This window comes from Brachionichthys hirsutus, chromosome 10, assembly GCF_040956055.1.
Source record: "Brachionichthys hirsutus isolate HB-005 chromosome 10, CSIRO-AGI_Bhir_v1, whole genome shotgun sequence".
In the NCBI taxonomy this organism is placed as follows: Eukaryota; Metazoa; Chordata; class Actinopteri; order Lophiiformes; family Brachionichthyidae; genus Brachionichthys; species Brachionichthys hirsutus.
In genome coordinates, this window is record NC_090906.1 from 14,568,720 (window position 1) to 14,590,786 (window position 22,067).

The following is a 22,067-nucleotide window of genomic DNA, read 5'->3' on the forward strand; positions in this document are numbered from 1 at the left end:
AGTGGAGTATTTAGCGAGTGGAGTATTTAGCGAGTGGAGTATTTAGCGAGTGGAGTATTTAGCGAGTGGAGTATTTAGCGAGTGGAGTATTTAGTGAGTGGAGTATTTAGCGAGTGGAGTATTTAGCGAGTGGAGTATTTAGCGAGTGGAGTATTTAGTGAGTGGAGTATTTAGCGAGTGGAGTATTTAGCGAGTGGAGTATTTAGTGAGTGGAGTATTTAGCGAGTGGAGTATTTAGTGAGTGGAGTATTTAGCGAGTGGAGTATTTAGTGAGTGGAGTATTTAGCGAGTGGAGTATTTAGCGAGTGGAGTATTTAGTGAGTGGAGTATTTAGCAAGTGGAGTATTTAGTGAGTGGAGTATTTAGTGAGTGGAGTATTTAGTGAGTGGAGTATTTAGTGAGTGGAGTATTTAGTGAGTGGAGTATTTAGCGAGTGGAGTATTTAGTGAGTGGAGTATTTAGCGAGTGGAGTATTTAGTGAGTGGAGTATTTAGCGAGTGGAGTATTTAGCGAGTGGAGTATTTAGCGAGTGGAGTATTTAGTGAGTGGAGTATTTAGTGAGTGGAGTATTTAGTGAGTGGAGTATTTAGTGAGTGGAGTATTTAGTGAGTGGAGTATTTAGCGAGTGGAGTATTTAGTGAGTGGAGTATTTAGCGAGTGGAGTATTTAGTGAGTGGAGTATTTAGTGAGTGGAGTATTTAGCGAGTGGAGTATTTAGTGAGTGGAGTATTTAGTGAGTGGAGTATTTAGCGAGTGGAGTATTTAGTGAGTGGAGTATTTAGCGAGTGGAGTATTTAGTGAGTGGAGTATTTAGTGAGTGGAGTATTTAGCGAGTGGAGTATTTAGTGAGTGGAGTATTTAGTGAGTGGAGTATTTAGCGAGTGGAGTATTTAGCGAGTGGAGTATTTAGCGAGTGGAGTATTTAGTGAGTGGAGTATTTAGCGAGTGGAGTATTTAGTGAGTGGAGTATTTAGCGAGTGGAGTATTTAGCGAGTGGAGTATTTAGCGAGTGGAGTATTTAGCGAGTGGAGTATTTAGCGAGTGGAGTATTTAGCGAGTGGAGTATTTAGTGAGTGGAGTATTTAGTGAGTGGAGTATTTAGCGAGTGGAGTATTTAGTGAGTGGAGTATTTAGTGAGTGGAGTATTTAGCGAGTGGAGTATTTAGTGAGTGGAGTATTTAGCGAGTGGAGTATTTAGTGAGTGGAGTATTTAGTGAGTGGAGTATTTAGCGAGTGGAGTATTTAGTGAGTGGAGTATTTAGTGACTGGAGTATTTAGTGACTGGAGTATTTAGTGACTGGAGTATTTAGTGAGTGAAATATTTACTGAATGGAGTATTTAGTGAGTGGATATTTAGTGAGTGAAATATTTACTGAATGGAGTATTTAGTGATTGGATATTTAGTGAGTGGAGTATTTAGTGAGTGGAGTATTTAGTGAGCTGAGTATTTAGTGAGTGGAGTATTTAGCGAGTGGAGTATTTAGCGAGTGGAGTATTTAGTGAGTGGAGTATTTAGTGAGTGGAGTATTTAGCGAGTGGAGTATTTAGTGAGTGGAGTATTTAGTGAGTGGAGTATTTAGTGACTGGAGTATTTAGTGAGTGAAATATTTACTGAATGGAGTATTTAGTGAGTGGATATTTAGTGAGTGAAATATTTACTGAATGGAGTATTTAGTGAGTGGAGTATTTAGTGAGTGAAATATTTACTGAATGGAGTATTTAGTGAGTGGATATTTAGTGAGTGGAGTATTTAGTGAGTGGATATTTAGTGAGTGGAGTATTTAGTGAGTGGAGTATATAGTGAGTGGAGTATTTAGTGACTGGAGTATTTAGTGAATGAAATATTTACTGAATGGAGTATTTAGTGAGTAAAGTATTTAGTGAGTGGAGTATTTAGTGACTGGAGTATTTAGTGAGTGAAATATTTACTGAATGGAGTATTTAGTGAGTAAAGTATTTAGTGAGTGGAGTATTTAGTGAGTGGAGTATTTAGTGAGCTGAGTATTTAGTGAGTGGAGTATTTAGTGAGTGGAGTATTTAGTGAGTGGAGTATTTAGTGAGCTGAGTATTTAGTGAGTGAAATATTTAGTGAGCTGAGTATTTAGTGAGTGAAATATTTAGTGAGTGGAGTATTTAGTGACTGTAGAGTGACTGTAGAGTGCAGTACATTTACATTTACACAAACACGAGTTGACGAGCGAAAAATTGGCGTGCCAGCGCCACCTACAAAAGTCACAATGCATTGTGCCTATGGGGAGGGGTCCGATGCCAACTTTGTCGGACAGCCACGAAATTTGGTACACACATGCGTCATGTCAGGGCCACGCCCCCAGACACACAGGAAGGTGGCCATATTGGATTGAAACTTCAAAACCGCCGAGTCAGCGTTTGCACACACACACTCCAATCCAAACCAAATTTTAAACACTTATTCACCCTTCCTACCTGGACACTTTAAAAGTGAAACTTTGACAATCGGCCTTACAGCGCCCCCTACAGGACAATAAGAAAAATTGAATGGGAATTTAAAAAATAGTTTGCCAGAAATTATTGAAACTTACCAGAAAATTCCCTCATGTGGTCCCGATCAAAAAACACAATCGTAACCATGTTGTTGGTTTTACGGTGTTGCCGTGGCGATGGCCGGCATTCCCCATGTTAATCAAATGAGTGCGACACAAAACAATCACCAATCTTATGAAAATGGCATATTAGCATGGAAACGTCCCAAATTTGCCACATACATTCTCACACACATGCCGGTTGAAAAGGCAATGACACCCAGGCTGCATTTTTTACGCTGTTGCCATGGCGCTGGCAACCCCGCCTATGGGGAGGGGTCCGACGCCAACTTTGTCGGACAGCCACGAAATTCGGTACAGACATGCGTCATGTCAGGGCAAAACATTTTTTTATTATAGCCACGCCCCCAGACACACAGGAAGGCGGCCATATTGGATTGAAACTTCAAAACTCCTGATGGCAGATGGCCATATAATCCAAATAACGATTTGACTAAACTGTGAGCTACTCATGCAGCTCAAATCTAAACACTTGCGAAGCACTCAGGACAAAAGCGGCGTGCGTCGGCGGGTCAGCTCAACGGCCTGTCGGCCGGCGAGGGCCTACAATGCCACTTGCGGCTTTAATTTTCTTTGTTGTTTGTTAAATCATCTTTCTTCCCTTTCATTATCATTCTTTCATTTCATTCTAACCTTCTATCTCTCTTCCCTCATTCCCTTAATTTCACCTCTTGTTTTAATTGCTTTCATTGTTTTCCTCTCTTTTTTGACTAATATTTGTTGTCGTCTTCTTTTACTCCTCGTATGCATCGGATGACACTCACCTGTCTCTCTTGTGTCTCTTTCCATTCTTTTTCTTCTTCTCTCTGTGAGTAGGCGAGGAGCTGCCTAAACTATTGATGGGGACAGAAAGGAGACATTTGCATCATTCCTCATTCTTCTCACCTTTCTCTGTCCCCCTCTGCCTTTCCCTTCTTATTCTTTACTTTTGCAGCATTTTTCTCTCATTCTATCTTTATTTGCTGACCTTGTCTAAAGAAAACTGAAGATGTTTTACTAATGACACCAGCTTTCCCCCTCTTCCACAATTGCAGTATCTAATTTGAAATATTCATGCAAAACTAATTGAAGTCCATTTCACAGAACCACAGTGTAATTATTCTATCAACGAGTGTGTGGGAGACAAATCAAACCACTTCATTAGTTTCCACTCACCGGCTCCTTCGGCGGTGAGATTTCTTCTTCTTCCTTTTCTTTAGACGAGGGGATGGAGAGCTGCTTGATTTCCTCTTCAGTCTGATTTGGTCACAGGAAATAAGAGGATGAGAAAGATCAAGTGCTACATAAAAAAGTGGGATTGTTTTCAGGAAGAGTCAGTTTGTGATTATTTGCCTCCGTACTGATAAAGAGTTGACAAGTATTTATTACCTTTGGCTTAATTTGCCTTAATTCCACCATAAAATATCCTATAACAAATCCCTGAGAGGAAATTTTCTTTAAGATGATACAAAGAGAGGGCACAACCTAAATGACCATCTTCATTATGGTCTTCAAACAAGAATAATGGCTGCTTATCTACGGGGGCATGTTGTTACCGGGTGGGGTGATTGTTACTAGAGGATTCCAGGTGTGTTCCTTACCTGTTGTCACTGTGGTAGTCGTGGTCATAGTCTCTATTTTCGTAACTGACCAACTCCGGGCCTTCTCCATACTCATCGGATTGATGGTGTAAGTGGTTGACCCTGAAAACACAAGGGTGTGTGTGAATTCAATTCAATTCAGTGATGATGATGATGAATATATTTATTAGATAGAATGTTAGAGTACAAGTACAGTCAAACAGTAGCATGTATTACAGTACAAGTACAGTCACACAGTAGTATGCATTACAGTACAAATACAGTCAAACATCCTGTCTAAGAGGAGCATTTCAAAAAAGCCCTTGCTGTCTTGTTTCCGTTGAAAGTCCTTTGTTTTATTGTTTTATTTCTATAGCGCCAGATCACAACAGAAAGTCATCTGAAGGCACTTTACAAGATTAGCAGAGAAAGACCTGCAGGGAAAGACAGAACCAAACTTGACCCACAAGAGCAAGAACTTTGGAGACGGAGTCAAGGAAAAACTTCCCTTTAACAGGCAGAAACCTTGGACAGAACCTAGGCTCATGGTGGACGGCCATCTGTCTGACCGGCTGGGTTGAGAGAGAGCGAGGGAGAGAGAGAGAGAGAGAGAGAGAGAGTATGACGCAAAAGGGAACGCTAACAAGCAAATGTAGCTTTGTTGACATGGTAACTATAACCTGGCTGGTTCTGGATGGGTTGAATTTAACTGATGTGATCCTCCATTATAGATTTGTGGAAATTGGAAACGAAACCTTCTTGATAGATGATGCTAATGTAACGGACATGTTCTTAATAGATATAAATCAAACCTAACGTTTTACTTTTGATAATTCACAGTTCTAATTACCCTCGCCGAAGGGGAGGCGAGGGTATTGCAATTGGGTGCGTTTGTTTGTCTGTATGTTTGTTTGTCTGTTTGTCTGTCCGAGCGCATAACGCAAAAACTAGTAACACAATTGACTTGAAATTTTTACACAAGCAAGGTTCTGTCCGTGGCTCGGTCCTCCCCGAGAATGGCGTTGATCCGGGTCTGGATCCAGATTCTAGAATTATTTTTACATCTGGAATTGTGCCTGTGCTGTAAACTGCCACTTTAAGAGGGAGGGGCACGAATGGCATGATGGGAAAAAGAGTCCAGAAGGAGTCTTGTAGTACGTTCCGGAGCAGCAAGCTAGAGCAGGTTTGGCCCCTCTGATCCGGAAGCCCTGTTTACTGTCTCACAAGATCCAATAGTCTTTTGGAGGCGGAGTCTGCAGTCTCTGATTGTCTTTCTAGTTCTAAAATATCAAATTATTATCCCAAGATACTTGAACTCCTCTACGTGAGGCAAAGCCTGCCCACTGACCCGGAGAAGGTAGACCACCTTTTTCCAGTCAAGAACCATAGCTCGGATTTGGAGATGCTAATCCTTATCTCATTCGCTTTACACTCAGCTGCAAGCTACCTCATTACATGCTGAAGGCCCAGGTTCGAAGAAGGCAACATCGTAAAGAGATGAAATCCCACAGGATTTCATCTCTTTACGATGTTGCCTTAAATATTATGGCAACGATGTTGCCATAAATATTGTAAATAGAACCGGTGATAAAGGGCAGCCCTGCTGGAGTCCAACGTGCATGTGGTCCAGGAAAACTGAACATGCCCCTCTGTGCATACGAGGGGAAGCAGTGGAGCGTGTAGAGAACATTAAATTCCTGGGCATAATGATAATAAAGTATCTAGAATCTTGAATCTTGAATGTGGAACATGTTTGCCTTACTGCCGGCAATGAAAACCAAGGTCTGACTTCGATCATACAGGGACCGGATAGTCCCCAGCAAAGGGCCCAGGACCCCATACTCCCGAAACACACCCACAAGATACTACGAGAGACACAGTAAAATGTCTTCTCCAAATCCACAAAACACATGTGAACTGGTTGGGTGAATGCTCAGGTCTAGTATTCCATGATGGGACAAAAACCACATTGTTCCTCCTGCGTCCGAGGCTTGACTATCAGTCTAATCCTCCTTTGTAGTACCCTGGAAGCACCCTGGAATAGACTTTCTGCTGGATGCTTAGGAGCATGATCCCCCTGTAGTTGGAGAACACCCTCCAGTCCTTCTTCTTGAAAAGGGGAACAACCACCCTGTACTGCCAATCTGAGGCACTGTCCTCGACTGCCATCTAATATTACAAATATGTATCAACAAAGACAGTTCCTGCACATCCAGAAACTTAAGATAGGGCAAATCTCATCCACCACGGTGCCCTGCCACCGAGGAGCTTGACAACCATCTCTGTTACTTCAACCCGGGTGATGGACGAGTCCACCTCTGAGACCTCCGCTTCCTCCAGAGAAAACATGGTAAAAGGATCAAGGAGCTCCTCTAAGTATTCTTTCCACTGGCCAACAATTTCCCCAGTTCAGGTCAGCAGCTCCCTGCCTCCGCTGTGTTGGTGGTGCATCGATTTCCCCTCCTGATGCGTCGGACAGTTTGCCAGAATTTCGTAAAGGCCTATCAGTAGTCCTCCTATATGGCCTCTTCAAACTCCTCCCAGGGATGAGATTTTGCCTCCATAACCACACGGGCCGCGGTATGCTTGGCCTGTTGTTACCTGTCAGTTGCCTCTGGAGTCCTACGAGTCAAGAAGACTTGATAAGACTCCCAATAAGAATCAAGCTACTGTGTGACTGTACTTGTACTCTAACATTCTATCTAATAAATATATTCATCATCATCAGACTGCTCTTTGCAGACTTTTCATCGGCCTTTAACACGATCCAGCCTAATCTCTTAGCTGACAAACTGCTTCACTTGTTGGGTTTGGACGCTTGTCCTGTTGGGTTTGGATGCTTGTCCTGTTGGGTTTGGACGCTTGTCTTGTTGGGTTTGGACGCTTGTCTTGTTGGGTTTGGACGCTTGTCTTGTTGGGTTTGGACGCTTGTCTTGTTGGGTTTGGACGCTTGTCTTGTTGGGTTTGGACGCTTGTCTTGTTGGGTTTGGACGCTTGTCTTGTTGGCTGGATTCTTGACTTTCTGACTAACAGATCACAACAGCTACGAGTGAATGGAACACTATCCGGCCTCCTCCCATCTTCCACAGGCTCACCTCAAGGCTGTGTTCTGTCTGCTCTCCTGTTCATCCTGTACACCAACGACTGTCTGAGCCGCCACGAGGACAGATTCATCGTTAAGTATGCTGACGACTCCGTCATCGTCAGCCTGCTCAGCAATGAAGAAGTCAGTCATGGACAGGTGTTAGATGATTTTAAAACCTGCTGTACGGAAGCATTCCTCCAGATCAATGCTTCTAAGACAAAGGAGGTGTGTATCAACTTCAGGCGTCCATCCACTGTTCCTCCTTGCAGTACTATTAACAACCACCCAGTGGAGCTGGTGCCCGAATACAAATATCTGGGCACCGTAATCGACAGCAAGCTGAAATTTGACGTGAACTGTGAGATGCTCTGCAAGAAAGGCCAGCGGCGACTCTTCTGCCTGAGGAAGCTCGCTGAGTTCCAGGTGGACAGGAGCCTGATGAAGATGTTTTATTGTGCCTTCATTGAATCCATCCTCACTTTCTCGGCTGTCTGTTGGCATGGTAACCTCGCCATCAAGGACAAAAACTGCCTTAGAAACATCGTCCGTGTAGCGTCGAAGGTAGCCGGGGTGAACTTCAGCAGTCTGGATGAAGTTTTTCAGCTTCACCTGCTGAAGAAAGCCAAGTCGATTCGCAGGGACAAAAATCATCCTCTGAATCCAGAATATAAGCTGCTTCCATCGGGTGTTCGACTGGCACTCCCTCCAGTTACTAAAAATAGATTTAAATTCTCCTTTGTCCCGCTCCCCATCAGGGCCTTCAATGCCACTGAAAGTAGGTGACCCTGCCTGTGTTTATGTATGCAAGTTACCGGTTTGCACTGTTTGCACTGTTTTTATCGTTTAGACAATATACCTTTACAATGATGCTGCTCAACTCCTTGTGTCTTGTATGTCCCTTAAATGTTGTGGAATGTATGTGTCCCTTAAATGTTGTGGAATGTGTGTACAAATTGCCCTCCGAGGGACAAGCCAATAAAAGTGAAGTGAAGTAAAGTTCTTCAGCTTGACGGCATCTCTTACTTCAAGGCTCTACCACTGTGTTCGGGGGTTGCCACCACAACAGACACGGCTCTGAGCAGCTGCTTCGACAATGGAGGTGGAGAACATGGTCCACTTGGACTCAATGTCCCAGGCCTCTTTCAGGATCTGGGAGGAGATATCACGGACAGAGGGCTCTGCTAGAGATTCCCAACAGACCCTCAAAACAAGTTTGGGACTTGCGTTTGGGTGAGCATGTGAAGGCAGCGTTGTCTGCGTGTTCCGCAGCGATAATTTTAATTTACTACTTTTCCCTCAATATTTCAATCCAGCGAGACTAGAATTAATAACATAAGAACCTTGAGCACGCTAGCGAAATGTCCAAGGCAGCAAAAGCGGCTAAAAAGTCTGAAGTGGACTCCTCTCCAACGAGCGGAGCAACGCTAACTAGCATAGCGGGCATGCTGGGAGCCCACAGAGCTAGCATCGCAGCCGACTTCAAAACAACATTCGCTGCTCTGGAATTAAGACTCGACAAAATTCAAACAACGATGACAGAGCATGGTCAACGTGTGGAGTCGTTGGAATCCGACGCTGAACTGCAAAACAAATGAATCAAAGCTCTGGAGGAGAGGTGCGTAGCACTTGAATATAGCAACATCTAGCTAATGGTTAAGGCTAGCGATCTTGAGAGCCGCAGCCGCAGAAACAATATTGGGATAATTGGCCTTCAAGAATCAATTGAGGGTCCCAGACCCACGACCTTTTTCACCGAACTACTGGCTGAAGTACTCGGCGATGAGATTCTACAGACCCCTCCTGAAGTAGACCAAGCGCATAAAGCATTAGCCGCTAAACACGAGTTGACGAGCGAAAAATTGGCGTGCCAGCGCCACCTACAAAAGTCACAATGCATTGTGCCTATGGGGAGGGGTCCGATGCCAACTTTGTCGGACAGCCACGAAATTTGGTACACACATGCGTCATGTCAGGGCCACGCCCCCAGACACACAGGAAGGTGGCCATATTGGATTGAAACTTCAAAACCGCCGAGTCAGCGTTTGCACACACACACACTCCAATCCAAACCAAATTTTAAACACTTATTGACCGTTCCGACCTGGACATTTTAAAAGTGAAACTTTGACAATCAGCCTTACAGCGCCCCCTAGAGAACAATAACAAAAATTGAATGGGAATTAAAAAAATACTTTGCCAGAAATGATTGAAACTTACCAGAAAAGTCCCTCATGTGGTCCCGATCAAAAAACACAATCGTAACCACGTTGTTGTTTTTACGGTGTTGCCGTGGCGATGGCAACCCCTCCTATGTGGAGGGGTCTGATGCCAACTTTGTCGGACAGCCACGAAATTCGGTACAGACGTGCGTCATGTCAGGGCAAAAAAAAAGTATATTGGCCACGCCCCCAGACACACAGGAAGGCGGCCATATTGGATTGAAACTTCAAAACTCCTGATGGCAGATGGCCATATAATCCAAATAACGATTTGACTAAACTGTGAGCTACTCATGCAGCTCAAATCTAAACACTTGTGAAGCACTCAGGACAAAAGCGGCGTGCGTCGGCGGGTCAGCTCAACGGCCTGTCGGCCGGCGAGGGCCTACAACGCCGCTTGCGGCTTTATTAGGCCCGAGCGCCTATCCTAGGCGTAAGGGGCTATTGCTTTTGCAACGCAGAAGACGACAAGTTGACGAGCGCAGCTTGTCAACCCTCGGCATCCAACGTTGCCATGCTGTTGAGGACGACCAACACACTCACGCACACACACACCGACACTCAACAGCACACACCCACACCCCGACACTAAACAACACACACGCACACCCCGACACTAAACAACACGCACACACACAGAGATCCTCAAACACGAGTTGACGAGCGCAGCGAGTCAACTCGTGTCTGTAACTGTCATCCGATGGTTGACGAGCGCAGCAAGTCAACCATCGGGCGACCAACACACCCACGCCCACACAAACGACACTCTACAACACACACACACACCCCGACACTAAACAACACGCACACACACACACACACAAACACAAGTTGACGAGCGCAGGCGGCCATATTGGATTGAAACTTCAAAACTCCTGATGGCAGATGACCATATAATCCAAATAACGATTTGACTAAACTGTTAGCTGGTAATGCAGCTCAAATCTAAACACTTGTGAAGCACTCAGGACAAAAGCGGCGTGCGTCGGCGGGTCAGCTCAACGGCCTGTCGGCCGGCGAGGGCCTACAACGCCGCTTGCGGCATTAATTCTTCTTTCTTTCTTTAGGCCTGTCGGCCGCTTGCGGCTTTAATTGTTATTTTTCTTTATTCACTTGGATAGTTTTGATCCTTGATTGATGGAGTTATGTGGGTTTCATAAAATTAAAACAACAAGCAAACATATTTTTTCTGTGCAACTGTAATGTTTGTAACTTGAATAAGCAATAAAATCAGAGTTATTTGACATTAAGGAGTAGTTACATTTATTTTGCATTACATTCGGTTACATTTAGTTACATCTGGCCCTTTGAGGACAGCCATTATGCTGATGTGGCCCTCGGTGAAAATGAGTTTGACACCCCTGATCTAGATGGTACCTCTCAACCTCCCTCACAAGCTCTCCCCCCCCACCCAAGCGAGGTGACATTCCATGTCCCAAGAGCTAGTGTCCAGGGATCGGGTCCCCGAGCCCTTTGCCAACAACTAGGGCTGTAGCGATGTACTAATCTCACAATACGATACAATTTGATACACATTATTTTCTACAAGAGTTTAAAGGTACAAAGTGACTTTGGTGACATCTTGTGAGTGTTCCATTGACGGATTGAATTAATTACACTGAAAGCACCAATTACACAATATATGGCTCTGACTGTCAGAGTCAGAATCCAACCTCCAGTGTTGGATTCGATCCATCCTTTAAGAAAAACCTGACCTATAAACAGGTCACACCTCCACACAAGGCTTAATTAGCTAGTGTGCAGTCATGATGCAGCTCTCTGACTTTACAATAAGCCTTTCTTCAATAAGGATTTACACACATTTTCAGTTCACACCATCTGCCCACCGTGTTGTCAATCAGAACACTGTAGCTCCAGGACTACACGGAACACGGGGGATTTGAATGGAGTTTTTATGTGTCAATATTCGCTGATGAAAAATCTATACTCTCTGGGTAGACAAAATAAAATATTGATATACCGTGGTCCCTCATTTATCGCGGGGGTTACGTTCTAAAGATAACCAATAATAGGCGAAATCTGCAAAGTCAGCTTAATTTGTTTTACAATTATTATATAATGTAATGATCCTTAGGGGATTATCATGATAGAGTTTGTGTTGTACTGTGCACCGACGTTACAATATGTTTTAAGGCTGTAAACCTTTTACCACACACGTTCTATTGTACACGTTAAAGCTAAAAGGACTTCCACCCCTGCGCCCTCTAATTGGCTCATAATGACTTGGAACGTTCCTGGACCCTTTCTTGAATGCTATTGGACACGTGAGCTGTCAGTCAAAACCCTCAACCCGACGTGTCATTTCCTTCTGTCACAAAGTTTGTGTGAGAGGACAGATGTTTGGTAAGTTAGCAAACAGTGGTAAAACATTAGCCCAAATATTAGCCCAAATATCTGAAGACACGTAGCCGTTCTATTTATTCAGCATGTTCTGTTTTGTGTGTATCAATAATACGTTGTGTTAACTGTTAATCTTTACTTTTGAAAGGTCCATTCTCTCCTGATTTGACGTGGCTGTGCTACAGCAGAACACAATGCGTGTTCAAGCACTGTAAAAAAAAACATGCAAAATTACATTTAAAAAATCAGCGAAAGACGAACCGCGTTATCAGAATCAGAAGTAGTTTATTGCCATTGTCAATGAGTAGGAATGTTTCTCGGTGAAGTCGTGCTACATGTAACAGTAATGACTAAATACAGAAAACATACAAGTACAGACACGTCACAAAACAGCAGCAGCCGGAGTGGTTACACAGATGTGTACTAGCAGCAGTAAACTAGCGTCATCACGCAGTGCAAATGGAACAGTGCAAGTTGTATTCAGGAGTCCGGGACAAATTTATTAAGTGTTCATTAGTCTTACGGCCGAGGGGAAGAAGCTGTTCTTGTGGCGGGAGGTTCTGGTCCGGATGGACCGTAGCCTCCTGCCTGAGGGGAGAGGGTCAAAGAGTCCGTGTCCAGGGTGAGAAGGGTCAGCTGTGATCCGACCTGCACGCCTCCGAGTCCTGGAGACATACAGGTCCTGGAGCGATGGCAGCTTGCAGCCGATCACCTTCTCCGCAGCACGTACAATGTGCTGCACTCTGTGTCTGTCCCTGGTGGTGGCGCCAGCGTACCACACAGTGATGGAGGAGGTGAGAACGCACTCCACGATGGAGGTGTAGAACTGCACCAACATCTGGGTCGGCAGCTTGAGTTTCCTCAGCTGCTGCAGAAAGTACATCCTCTGCTGAGCCTTCTTGGTCAGAGAGCTGATGGTCGGCTCCCACTTGAGGTCCCGGGTGATGGTGGTGCCCAGGAAGCGGAAAGAGTCCATGATGGAGATGGGGGTAGGGGGGTCTGTGAGCGTGAGGGGGGACGGTGGGGCTGTGACTTTCCTGAAGTCGACAATCATCTCCACTGTTTTCTGGCTGTTCGGCTCCAGGTTGTTGCTGCTACACCAGGACACCAGCCGGTCCACCTCCCTCCTATAGGCAGACTCATCACCGTCAGAGATGAGCCCGATGAGGGTGGTGTCGTCTGCAAACTTAATCAGTTTGACGGACTGATGGCTGGAGGTGCAGCAGTTGGTGTACAGGGAGAAGAGCCAGGGGGAAAGTACACAGCCCTGGGGGGATCCGGTGCTGATAGTCAGGGTGTCCGAGACCGTAGACCCCAGCCGCACATGCTGCCTCCGCTCCGTCAGGAAGTCGTGATCCACCAGCAGAGGGAGTCGGGCACGTCGAGCTGGAGCAGCTTGTCCTGGAGCAGTCCCGGGAGGATGGTGTTGAACGCAGAGCTGAAGTCCACAAACAGGATCCTGGCGTAGGTTCCTGGGGAGTCCAGATGCTGCAGGATGAAGTGGAGGACCAGATTGACTGCGTCGTCTACAGACCTGTTGGCTTGGTAGGCAAACTGCAGCGGGTTCAGGAGGGGGGCGGTGAGGGTCTTCAGATGGTGGAGAACCAGGCGCTCAAAAGACTTCCTGACTACAGATGTCAGCGCTATCGGTCTGTAGTCATTAAGTCCTGTGATCCTCGGCTTCTTGGGGACAGGGACAATGGTGGAGGACTTGAAGCAGGCTGGAGCATGACAGGACTCCAGGGAGGGGTTAAAGATGTCTGTGAAGACAGGAGTCAGCTCACTGGCACAGTGTTTCAGGGTGGGGGGGGAAACATTGTCCGGCCCCGCAGCTTTACGGGGGTTCAGCTTTGTGAACTGTCTGTGCACATCCTGCTCATGGATGCAGAGGACAGCTGGGGTGGGGGGAGAGTCTGTGGAGGCATTTGGCGATTTGCCCTCCATGTTGTGGGTGGAGGAGGGGGTGACTGAAGGGTCCGGATGGGTGTGGGGGGCTGGTTGGTCAAAGCAGAAGTAGTGCATATTTAGACGCTGAGCAAGCGGCAGGTCGTTCAGAGCTCGGGGGGCTTTGGGCTTGTAGTTGGTGATGGCCCTCAGGCCCCTCCAAGCTGCTGCAGGGTTGTTGGCAGAGAACTGCTGCTGGAGTCTGCGTGAATATACTGATTTAGCGTTCTTCAGCTCCCTGCTAAACCTGTACTTCACCTCCTTGTAGCTGTCTCTGTCTCTGCCTCTTTCTCAGGTCTGATCTGGCTGAGCTTCGGCGTGAATCAGGGCTTGTCGTTGGCGTAACTCACCCTGGTGCGCGTTGGTACAATGCGCTCCTCATTGTAGCTGATCCATGAGGTCACCGTGTCCGTGTCCTCGTCCAGGTTATCCGTAGCAACCCTAAATATGTCCCAGTCTGTCGTCTCCAAACATGAGCGGAGCTCCTCAACAGCCTCACCAGTCCAGATCTTGGTTGTGCTTGCTACTGGTTTAGCAAGCTTCAGTCTCTGTATGCTGGGATGAGGTGGATGACCACGTGGTCTGATAGTCCGAGGGCAGCATGTGGTACAGCGCGATAGGCCCCGCCCACCGTCGTGTAGCAATGGTCCAGCGTGTTCTCCTCTCTGGTGGGGCATTTCATAAACTGTCTGTATTTGGGAAGTTCCTGGCTCAGATTTCCCTTGTTAAAGTCACCAAGAACAATAACAAGAGAATCAGGGAAAGTCCGCTCCAAACATAAAATCTTTTCCGCGAGTGCACGTTGAGGCTCGTGCACGTCGGCCGGCGGGATGTAAACAGCTGCCCGGATGAATGAAGCGAACTCACGGGGAGAGTAGAATGGTTTACAGTGAATGAAGAAGTATTCCAGAGCAGGAGAACCGTGTTGGATCGCAGTCACGTCGGAGCACCAGCCGTTGTTGATCTAGAAGCAGAGCCCGCCGCCTTTGGCCTTACCGGAGAGCAGCGGGTCACGATCCGCGCGTAAGAGGCGGAAATCCTCCAGCCGGAGCGCGCTGTCCGGGATCTGTGCGCTGAGCCACGTCTCCGTAAAGCACAAAACACAAGAGGAGGAAAAGTCCTTATTTCTCCTCATCAGCAGCAGGACCAGCTCGTCCAGCTTGGTGCTGAGAGAACGGACGTTGGAGAGGAATATTCCAGGTAAAGGCGTGCGAGATCCGCGCCTGCGGAGTCGGACGAGAGCGCCGGCACGCTTCCCTCTTCTCCGGCGTCTCACTCGTTTCACCAAAACATGGACTAATTCTGCAGCAGAAACTAAAAAAATGGGTAAAAGGTCCGTGGGAGTCGATCTAAAGTTTAGAAGCTCTGCACGGGTGTAAGAGCACGCAGACGCACAATTAACGTTAAAAAACAAACAACACAGAACACCAGGGAGACCGTAGGAGGCGCCATCCGGACCAAGTTATATCGAGGGACCACTGTATATCACCAAGTACATTTTTTCTACACCTCTACCATCAACTGCCACGCAATCCACAATGCATCCGTCCCCTATGATTCCCTCGGCAGGTGCTAAGTCAAGCAGAGGTCGGGCCCACGTTGTTCTTTCGGGCTGAACCCTGGGGTCAGAGGCCAGGCCACCAGACGCTCGCACACGAGCCCCGTCCCTGGGCCTGACTCCAGGGTAGGGTTCCGGCTGCGCCATACTGGGCGACGTCACGGTCCTTGTTTTAGATTTTTTCACAGAAGCTTTTCAACTGCTCTTAGTCTGACCCGTCATCCATGATGCATTGTGCACAGACAGATGGAAGCAGCCTCCCCCCCCTAATCCTCCCTTCTCCGCTACCCCTTGCCTAATGGAGCTTTGTCTGATCCACCAAATCTGACCTTGCAGGCTCCATGTGGACTAAAGAAGCAGATTTTTTTTAAACACCACATTGATTATTTTTCCGTCATGCAGTCCTATATCTTTGCCCTTGTGGTGTCCTGGCATTGTTAGAAACCCAGCAGGTTATGCTCTGGGCTTTGCGGCGTTTTCGTTGCAAAGAAAGTAAACCGATCGGTTTTCCTATTTATGAGTGTCATATTAGGAAACCTGATTGGTTCCCTGATAATTGGGTTCAACCTGCAGTTCCGACTCCGCCCCTTGAGCGTATTTAGTGAACTGAGACTGAATTGCTGGAACGCTCTCGGAAAATGTCCCTGTTCCGTCGGGGAATGAAGCACATTCTAAAAAATTAGAATAAAAAAAAAGCAAAGTAGTTAAAGTTCATAAACAACAGACATGAATTAAATGTATCTTTCTTTCACTAATGTCTTCACTGATGCTATACTCCCCTGTGCTGTTGACATCTGTCCAGTCCGTGTAAATGCAGATAAGTGAGTGTCCATGTGTTTAATAATAGTAATAATTGGTTATTCTTAGTCATTGGTTTTATTTAGCACGTTCCTAGACACCCAGAGACGCATTGTGTATTATTCACTATCTTGGTGGTGGTAAACTACTTTTTTAGCCACAGCTGCCCTGGGGTAGACTGACAGAAGCGAATCGGCCCTCCTGACCACCACCGACATTCACTCGCTCACTACATTCACACAGACAATGTGGGTGAAGTGTCTTGCCCAAGGACACAACGACAGTGTACACATGAGCCACCAATCTCTCGATCATAGGACGACCCCCCCCCGTTTATGGTGCCCCAGTGAGGCGAGATACTTCCTAATTCAGCCCCTGTCTCTGGAACATACAAGTAATGGACTACAGTCAAGATCCACCTTAGCAGTGAAGCTCGTTCATAACTACCCTATCAGCCACTCTGCTGAAGGCCCAGACATAGTGAGAATTATAGATTGTTATTCATGGGGGAGGAAGGTGGAGGTCGGATTGATTCATTCTCAGAATGAGGGTTGGGTGAAATCTAGGGTCGGCTTTATGGTGGTCATATTAACATTAAAGGGGAAATAAAAACTCTCTTTTCCATGTTTCTATACTATTATGGTGATTTTGAGTCCTTACCAACCCAATAACAACTAAATAAACCATCCAGTCAACCCTACTTCTGGACCCCTCCTCGCAGAGGTTGAACTCAACTTAAATTAACAATTACCACACTGATCATTTGCCTTATTGGCTCCCAGCGTAGTTTAAACTTTAACTTTACAAAGACACTTGATTGCTTTGAAAGCAGGGGTGTTCAAACGGGTCCAGGAAGGGCCGAGACGCTGCAGGGTTTCCTTCCAGCCGGTTACTAAAGCAGGTGATTCTGATGATCAACACCTCCTTGAACTTGAGAGAAGGAGCTCATTAGGGATCAGCTGCTGGAGAGATGGTGGGAAAGGAAACCTGGAGTGTCTCGGCCCCCCAAGGAACAGTTTGGACACCCCTGTTTTAAAGGGTCAACATTGATCCACAGAGGCACAGGCATTCTCAGCCTAATTAAATTAATTAAAAATAAGAAGGTATTTCACTTTTACAATCATGGTCCATTTTTATTTTTAATTGACGGCCTGTAGACGTGATTAGCTTGACAGGCCGTTCTCATATCCATTTGTGAAGTTTGTATATTCTCCCCATGGCTGCATGCGTTTTCTCTGTGGGAGGGGCCCACGATGTGCCGGCCACGCATTCAGGCGTACCCAGCCACTCACCCAGTTCAAGCTGGGGGGGTTTCTAGCAGCTCTCATGACCCGCAAAGCGGAACAAGTGGAACACAATGGATGGATGATGGATCCATGTGTTTGTTACTATTTGATCAATTCAAGGTACGTTATTACTTTTTCACTGGCATCTTAATTTATACATTTGCATATGATGTCAGCAGATACACACACAAAATTAGGCGAATACACAATTTTGTCTTAAATTCTGTCACCCCTAGAGGGAGCTCAAACAACAACCTGATTACCCCCTCCTATAGGACTAACATGGGTAAATCATCTTTTTACAATACTGCCCCCCAAGGGTGGAACTGTTTGACTCCTGCCCTCAAAACATGCACCTCTTTGGCCTCCTTCAAAACGGCCCTAAAAATACACCTTTTAGGGGGACAGAAACGGAGATAGTCATCACGTCTCTCTCCGGATCAAACCCCCCCCCCCTTTGTCCACCTACGTTGTACATATTATGTGTCTTTGTAATTTATTGTAATTTATTGTCATTCTGCATCTGTGGTGTAATTTATTTTTAATTTATTGTTATTTAGCATCTGTCGTGTAGTGTTTTTTTTATTGTTATTGTTATGTTGCATAAATTGAGTAATTTAATATTGGTTTTATTTATTTTTATGTAATGCATGCTACTGTGTGACTGTACCTGTACTGTAATGCATGCTACTGTGTAACTGCACCTGTACTGTAATACATGCTACTGTTTGACTGTACCTGTACTGTAATACATGCTACTGTGTGACTGTACTTGTACTGTAATACATGCTACTGTGTGACTGTACTTGTACTGTAATGCATGCTACTGTGTGACTGTACCTGTACTGTAATACATGATACTGTTTACTGTACTTGTACTGTAATACATGCTACTGTTTACTGTACTTGTACTGTAGTACATGCTACTGTGTGACTGTACTTGTACTGTAATGCATGCTACTGTGTAACTGTACCTGTACCCTAACATTCTATCATCATCATCACACCATTATCATTGAACCTGATGTGCAGAGACTTACACTGGCTGTGAGCGTGAGCCCTCTCTGGTGAGAACACCTTCCTTGTCCATCAGCATTTGCCGGAATGTGCCCACTTTCTGTCGAATCTCTTCTTCCGTGTACCTGAGGACGGACAGGAAGACGCAACATTTAGCAGCGGTTCATACAGAACAATTTCCATACACACATAAAAAAATAGGCCTGTTAGATGTTAAGGAAGCTTGAACTCGCTGGAGTAGTGTCAGGAATCTGTGGTTTGACCTCCTGACCGAGCCGTGACCAGATGCACAGCACATTTTATAACATGCAGCAGAGTTGCCTGGAAGTTAATCGTCTGATGACACTTAGCTGGAGCACGTATATTCTGCTGACTCGCTGTCAGCCTCGCCGTATATTGAATAAATACGTTGTCACATTAATATTGAGGTCAACAATAAGTACATGTGAAATCAGGCCATTTCAGGTATTTCAGCAGTTCCACCTGCTGAAATATTGACAGGAAAATGGTATCAATGGTATCTTGTTGCAAATATATGAAAAAATAAAAAGGAATGAATTCAAAACCTGAGGAGGATCATGTCTTCAAGTGTTCTTCAGTGTCCAGTTTGTGCATTCATGGGTACGTTCCAGCTGCTATCAGCCAATTACTCAAACTTCTAATTAGGGAATAAGAAAATATGTATTTGCGTAGATGTATTTTTGCAATAATGCATACTCAAGCCTGGTAAAAAATCCCCTTCCTGTAAAGATTAGCTATGTCAGGATCAGATTAGATTTTATGTCATGCATGTTAGTGCCTGACATAAAAGTTAGAGGAGGAGGAGAAGTTCTTACACTCCACAGGTAGGAGGTGAGTTAGAGGAGGAGGAGAAGTTCTTACGCTCCACAGGTAGGAGGTGAGTTAGAGGAGGAGGAGAAGTTCTTACGCTCCACAGGTAGGAGGTGAGTTAGAGGAGAAGGAGAAGTTCTTACGCTCCACAGGTAGGAGGTGAGTTAGAGGAGGAGGAGAAGTTCTTACGCTCCACAGGTAGGAGGTGAGTTAGAGGAGAAGGAGAAGTTCTTACGCTCCACAGGTAGGAGGTGAGTTAGAGGAGGAGAAGTTCTTACGCTCCACAGGTAGGAGGTGAGTTAGAGGAGAAGGAGAAGTTCTTACGCTCCACAGGTAGGAGGTGAGTTAGAGGAGAAGGAGAAGTTCTTACGCTCCACAGGTAGGAGGTGAGTTAGAGGAGAAGGAGAAGTTCTTACGCTCCACAGGTAGGAGGTGAGTTAGAGGAGAAGGAGAAGTTCTTACGCTCCACAGGTAGGAGGTGAGTTAGAGGAGAAGGAGAAGTTCTTACGCTCCACAGGTAGGAGGTGAGTTAGAGGAGAAGGAGAAGTTCTTACGCTCCACAGGTAGGAGGTGAGTTAGAGGAGAAGGAGAAGTTCTGGACTGACTTGGATGAAGTGGTTCAGAGCATCCTAGCAGAGAGAGAGTCCTGATTGGAGCAGACCTCAATGGGCGTGTTGGTGAAGGAAATAGAGGAGATGAAGAAGTGATGGACAAGTTCAGGGATCCAATCACATGATCGAAAATCAGGCCCAATCATGTGCTTGCAGACTCACTCGGAATCGGATGTTAGCTCCCGATCAGGACTCGGATATATATGGATATGGAGATTTGTATTACTTTTTATCAGATCTGGAGTTACGCTGTGGCACAGAGTGAGCCCTCTCTACTCCACACAGAAGCAAGTGCGGCATGACATCACTTCCTGTGACGCTATTGGTTGAATGCTGGCTAAGCAGGGAAGCAGCTTGAAGCTGCCACAGAAGTATTTGGAAGTGGATGAGACAAACCATGCAATTGAGGTGTTGATGTTTCCTGTTGCACAAGTCAAAGTAAAAAAGTATTTTATTTATTACTTAAATGTTCAAGCTACACCACAGAAGTGCTCAGTTTACGAGTTAAATGTTGAAATAAGATTAATAAAATACTTTTTTTAATGTATTATAGAAGTATCAGATTGGGTCTCGATATCGGTATCGGTTATAAATCAAATGGCTCGGCCTCGGGGGCAAAAAAATCTGATCGGGACATCCCTACTGTTCAGGACAAGAACCGAGAAGGACAGATGGTGGTGGACTTTGCAAAAAGGATGGAAATGGCAGTAGTGAACACTTATTTTCAAAAGACACCACATACTTGTCAACTAATACGGTTTCGGCGTATTTTTGTACTCTCACTTTACACTTCCGTTGTGGTCATCAACACATGCGAAGAAGCATTTCTGCCACTTTTCAACTGCGATTCTACCCCCCGGTCCTACATACGGGCCCAAGTTGATTTGTACGGCTTTAATGGGGTCTGAGTACAGCTGGCAGTGACTATTACTTTACTTTTCTGGTATTACTTAAATGTATATTCTGTTATTAGACACCAGATGGAGCAGCGCTCCTAATCTCACTGTGTAGCCACTATGCGATGCCAATAAAGGCTTTCTATTCTATTTCTATTCTAAAAGGGGTTGACTGGAGACATAATAGATCCAATATTCAGCTGAAATGAAACTTTAGCTTAATCCAAATATACAACTGGTCCTCAGTTATTCCTCGTTTCGTGTGCCAAGGTGAGACTTCAGTCCCTCCAAGCCAGGACTCAGTCCGGAGATCTGGGATACAGTTCTACCTGCTGGGGCAGGATGGGATCCAGTTTCTGCCGGTCCTCCCCGGATCGATCCCTGAGCTGGTTGCCCAGGTCCTCGATTCGGACCATCACACGGTCCCCCAGAGCACCAAAAAGCACTTTTAGATCCATGGTCAATTTATCCAGAACTTTGAAAGCCACCGTCTTGGAGACTTTCCGGTACACTAGGGCAACTCCCGTCCCGATTAGCAGATGCCCCGCCCCCACCAATAAGCCAAACAGCCAAATATCTTCAGTGTCCTCTACAGATAGGACCGTGAGACAGACCACTCTCCATTTCTCCAGGGATCCATGGTGTAACCTGCTGCGTGGGTCCCGTCTGGACAGGTGGCCCCCCCCCGGAGTCCCATGCTTGGGTGAAGAAATGTGATCAATCGCACTAAGAGACCATGTGTGTGTGAATGTGTGTGTGAATGAGTGAATGTGAGGCTTAATTGTGCAGTCCATTTACGAAAGAGCTTATTGTTGATTTCAGGAAAAACAAAACAAACATGCTACCACGTTCCATTAAAGGGGACTGTGTGGAGAGGGTGGCAGACTTCCGCTTGCTTGGGATTCACTTGGAGGAGGGCCTGACCTGGGGCGCAAATGTAAGGAGTTGAGTACTGCATAGTTTAAATGAGTGTCTACTATAGTTAAAATGGTTAAAAATTGGTCTAAAATATTAAAACAGATGACCCCATATTGATTGGGGTTTAAGACAAATAAATGCAGCAAGTTCAGCTCAAATATATTTTAGAATGCTACTCATCGTGATCGTTAGGGGATGCAGATACGCCGCTAGAGGGGTCAGCACCCACAGAGACGTGAGACACCACAGAATAAATCCTGCGGTGAAGCAGCTAACTAGAGCTTTCTGTGTGTCTCGTGTTTTCCATAAACAGGTGGGTTAATATTCCTCTTTTAAGCACAGGCAAAATATGTTGTTAATATGTATGTGATTTGAGTTTGTATCAAAGGAAGAGTGTTAGAG

The 22,067-nt window shown here is 45.7% G+C and overlaps 1 protein-coding gene across 1 annotated transcript in view; it reads right to left on the minus strand.

The window, feature by feature from the left end:
* Positions 1-22,067, minus strand: part of srrm3 (serine/arginine repetitive matrix 3) — a 59,701-nt gene that overhangs the window by 11,501 nt on the left and 26,133 nt on the right. The window contains exons 2-5 of the mRNA XM_068745010.1: positions 18,433-18,534; positions 4,163-4,264; positions 3,738-3,818; positions 3,347-3,415 (exon numbers count right to left, since the gene is read on the minus strand). Of these exons, the coding sequence (XP_068601111.1) occupies positions 3,347-3,415; positions 3,738-3,818; positions 4,163-4,264; positions 18,433-18,534 (354 nt within the window). The remainder of the gene's footprint in view (positions 1-3,346; positions 3,416-3,737; positions 3,819-4,162; positions 4,265-18,432; positions 18,535-22,067) is intronic.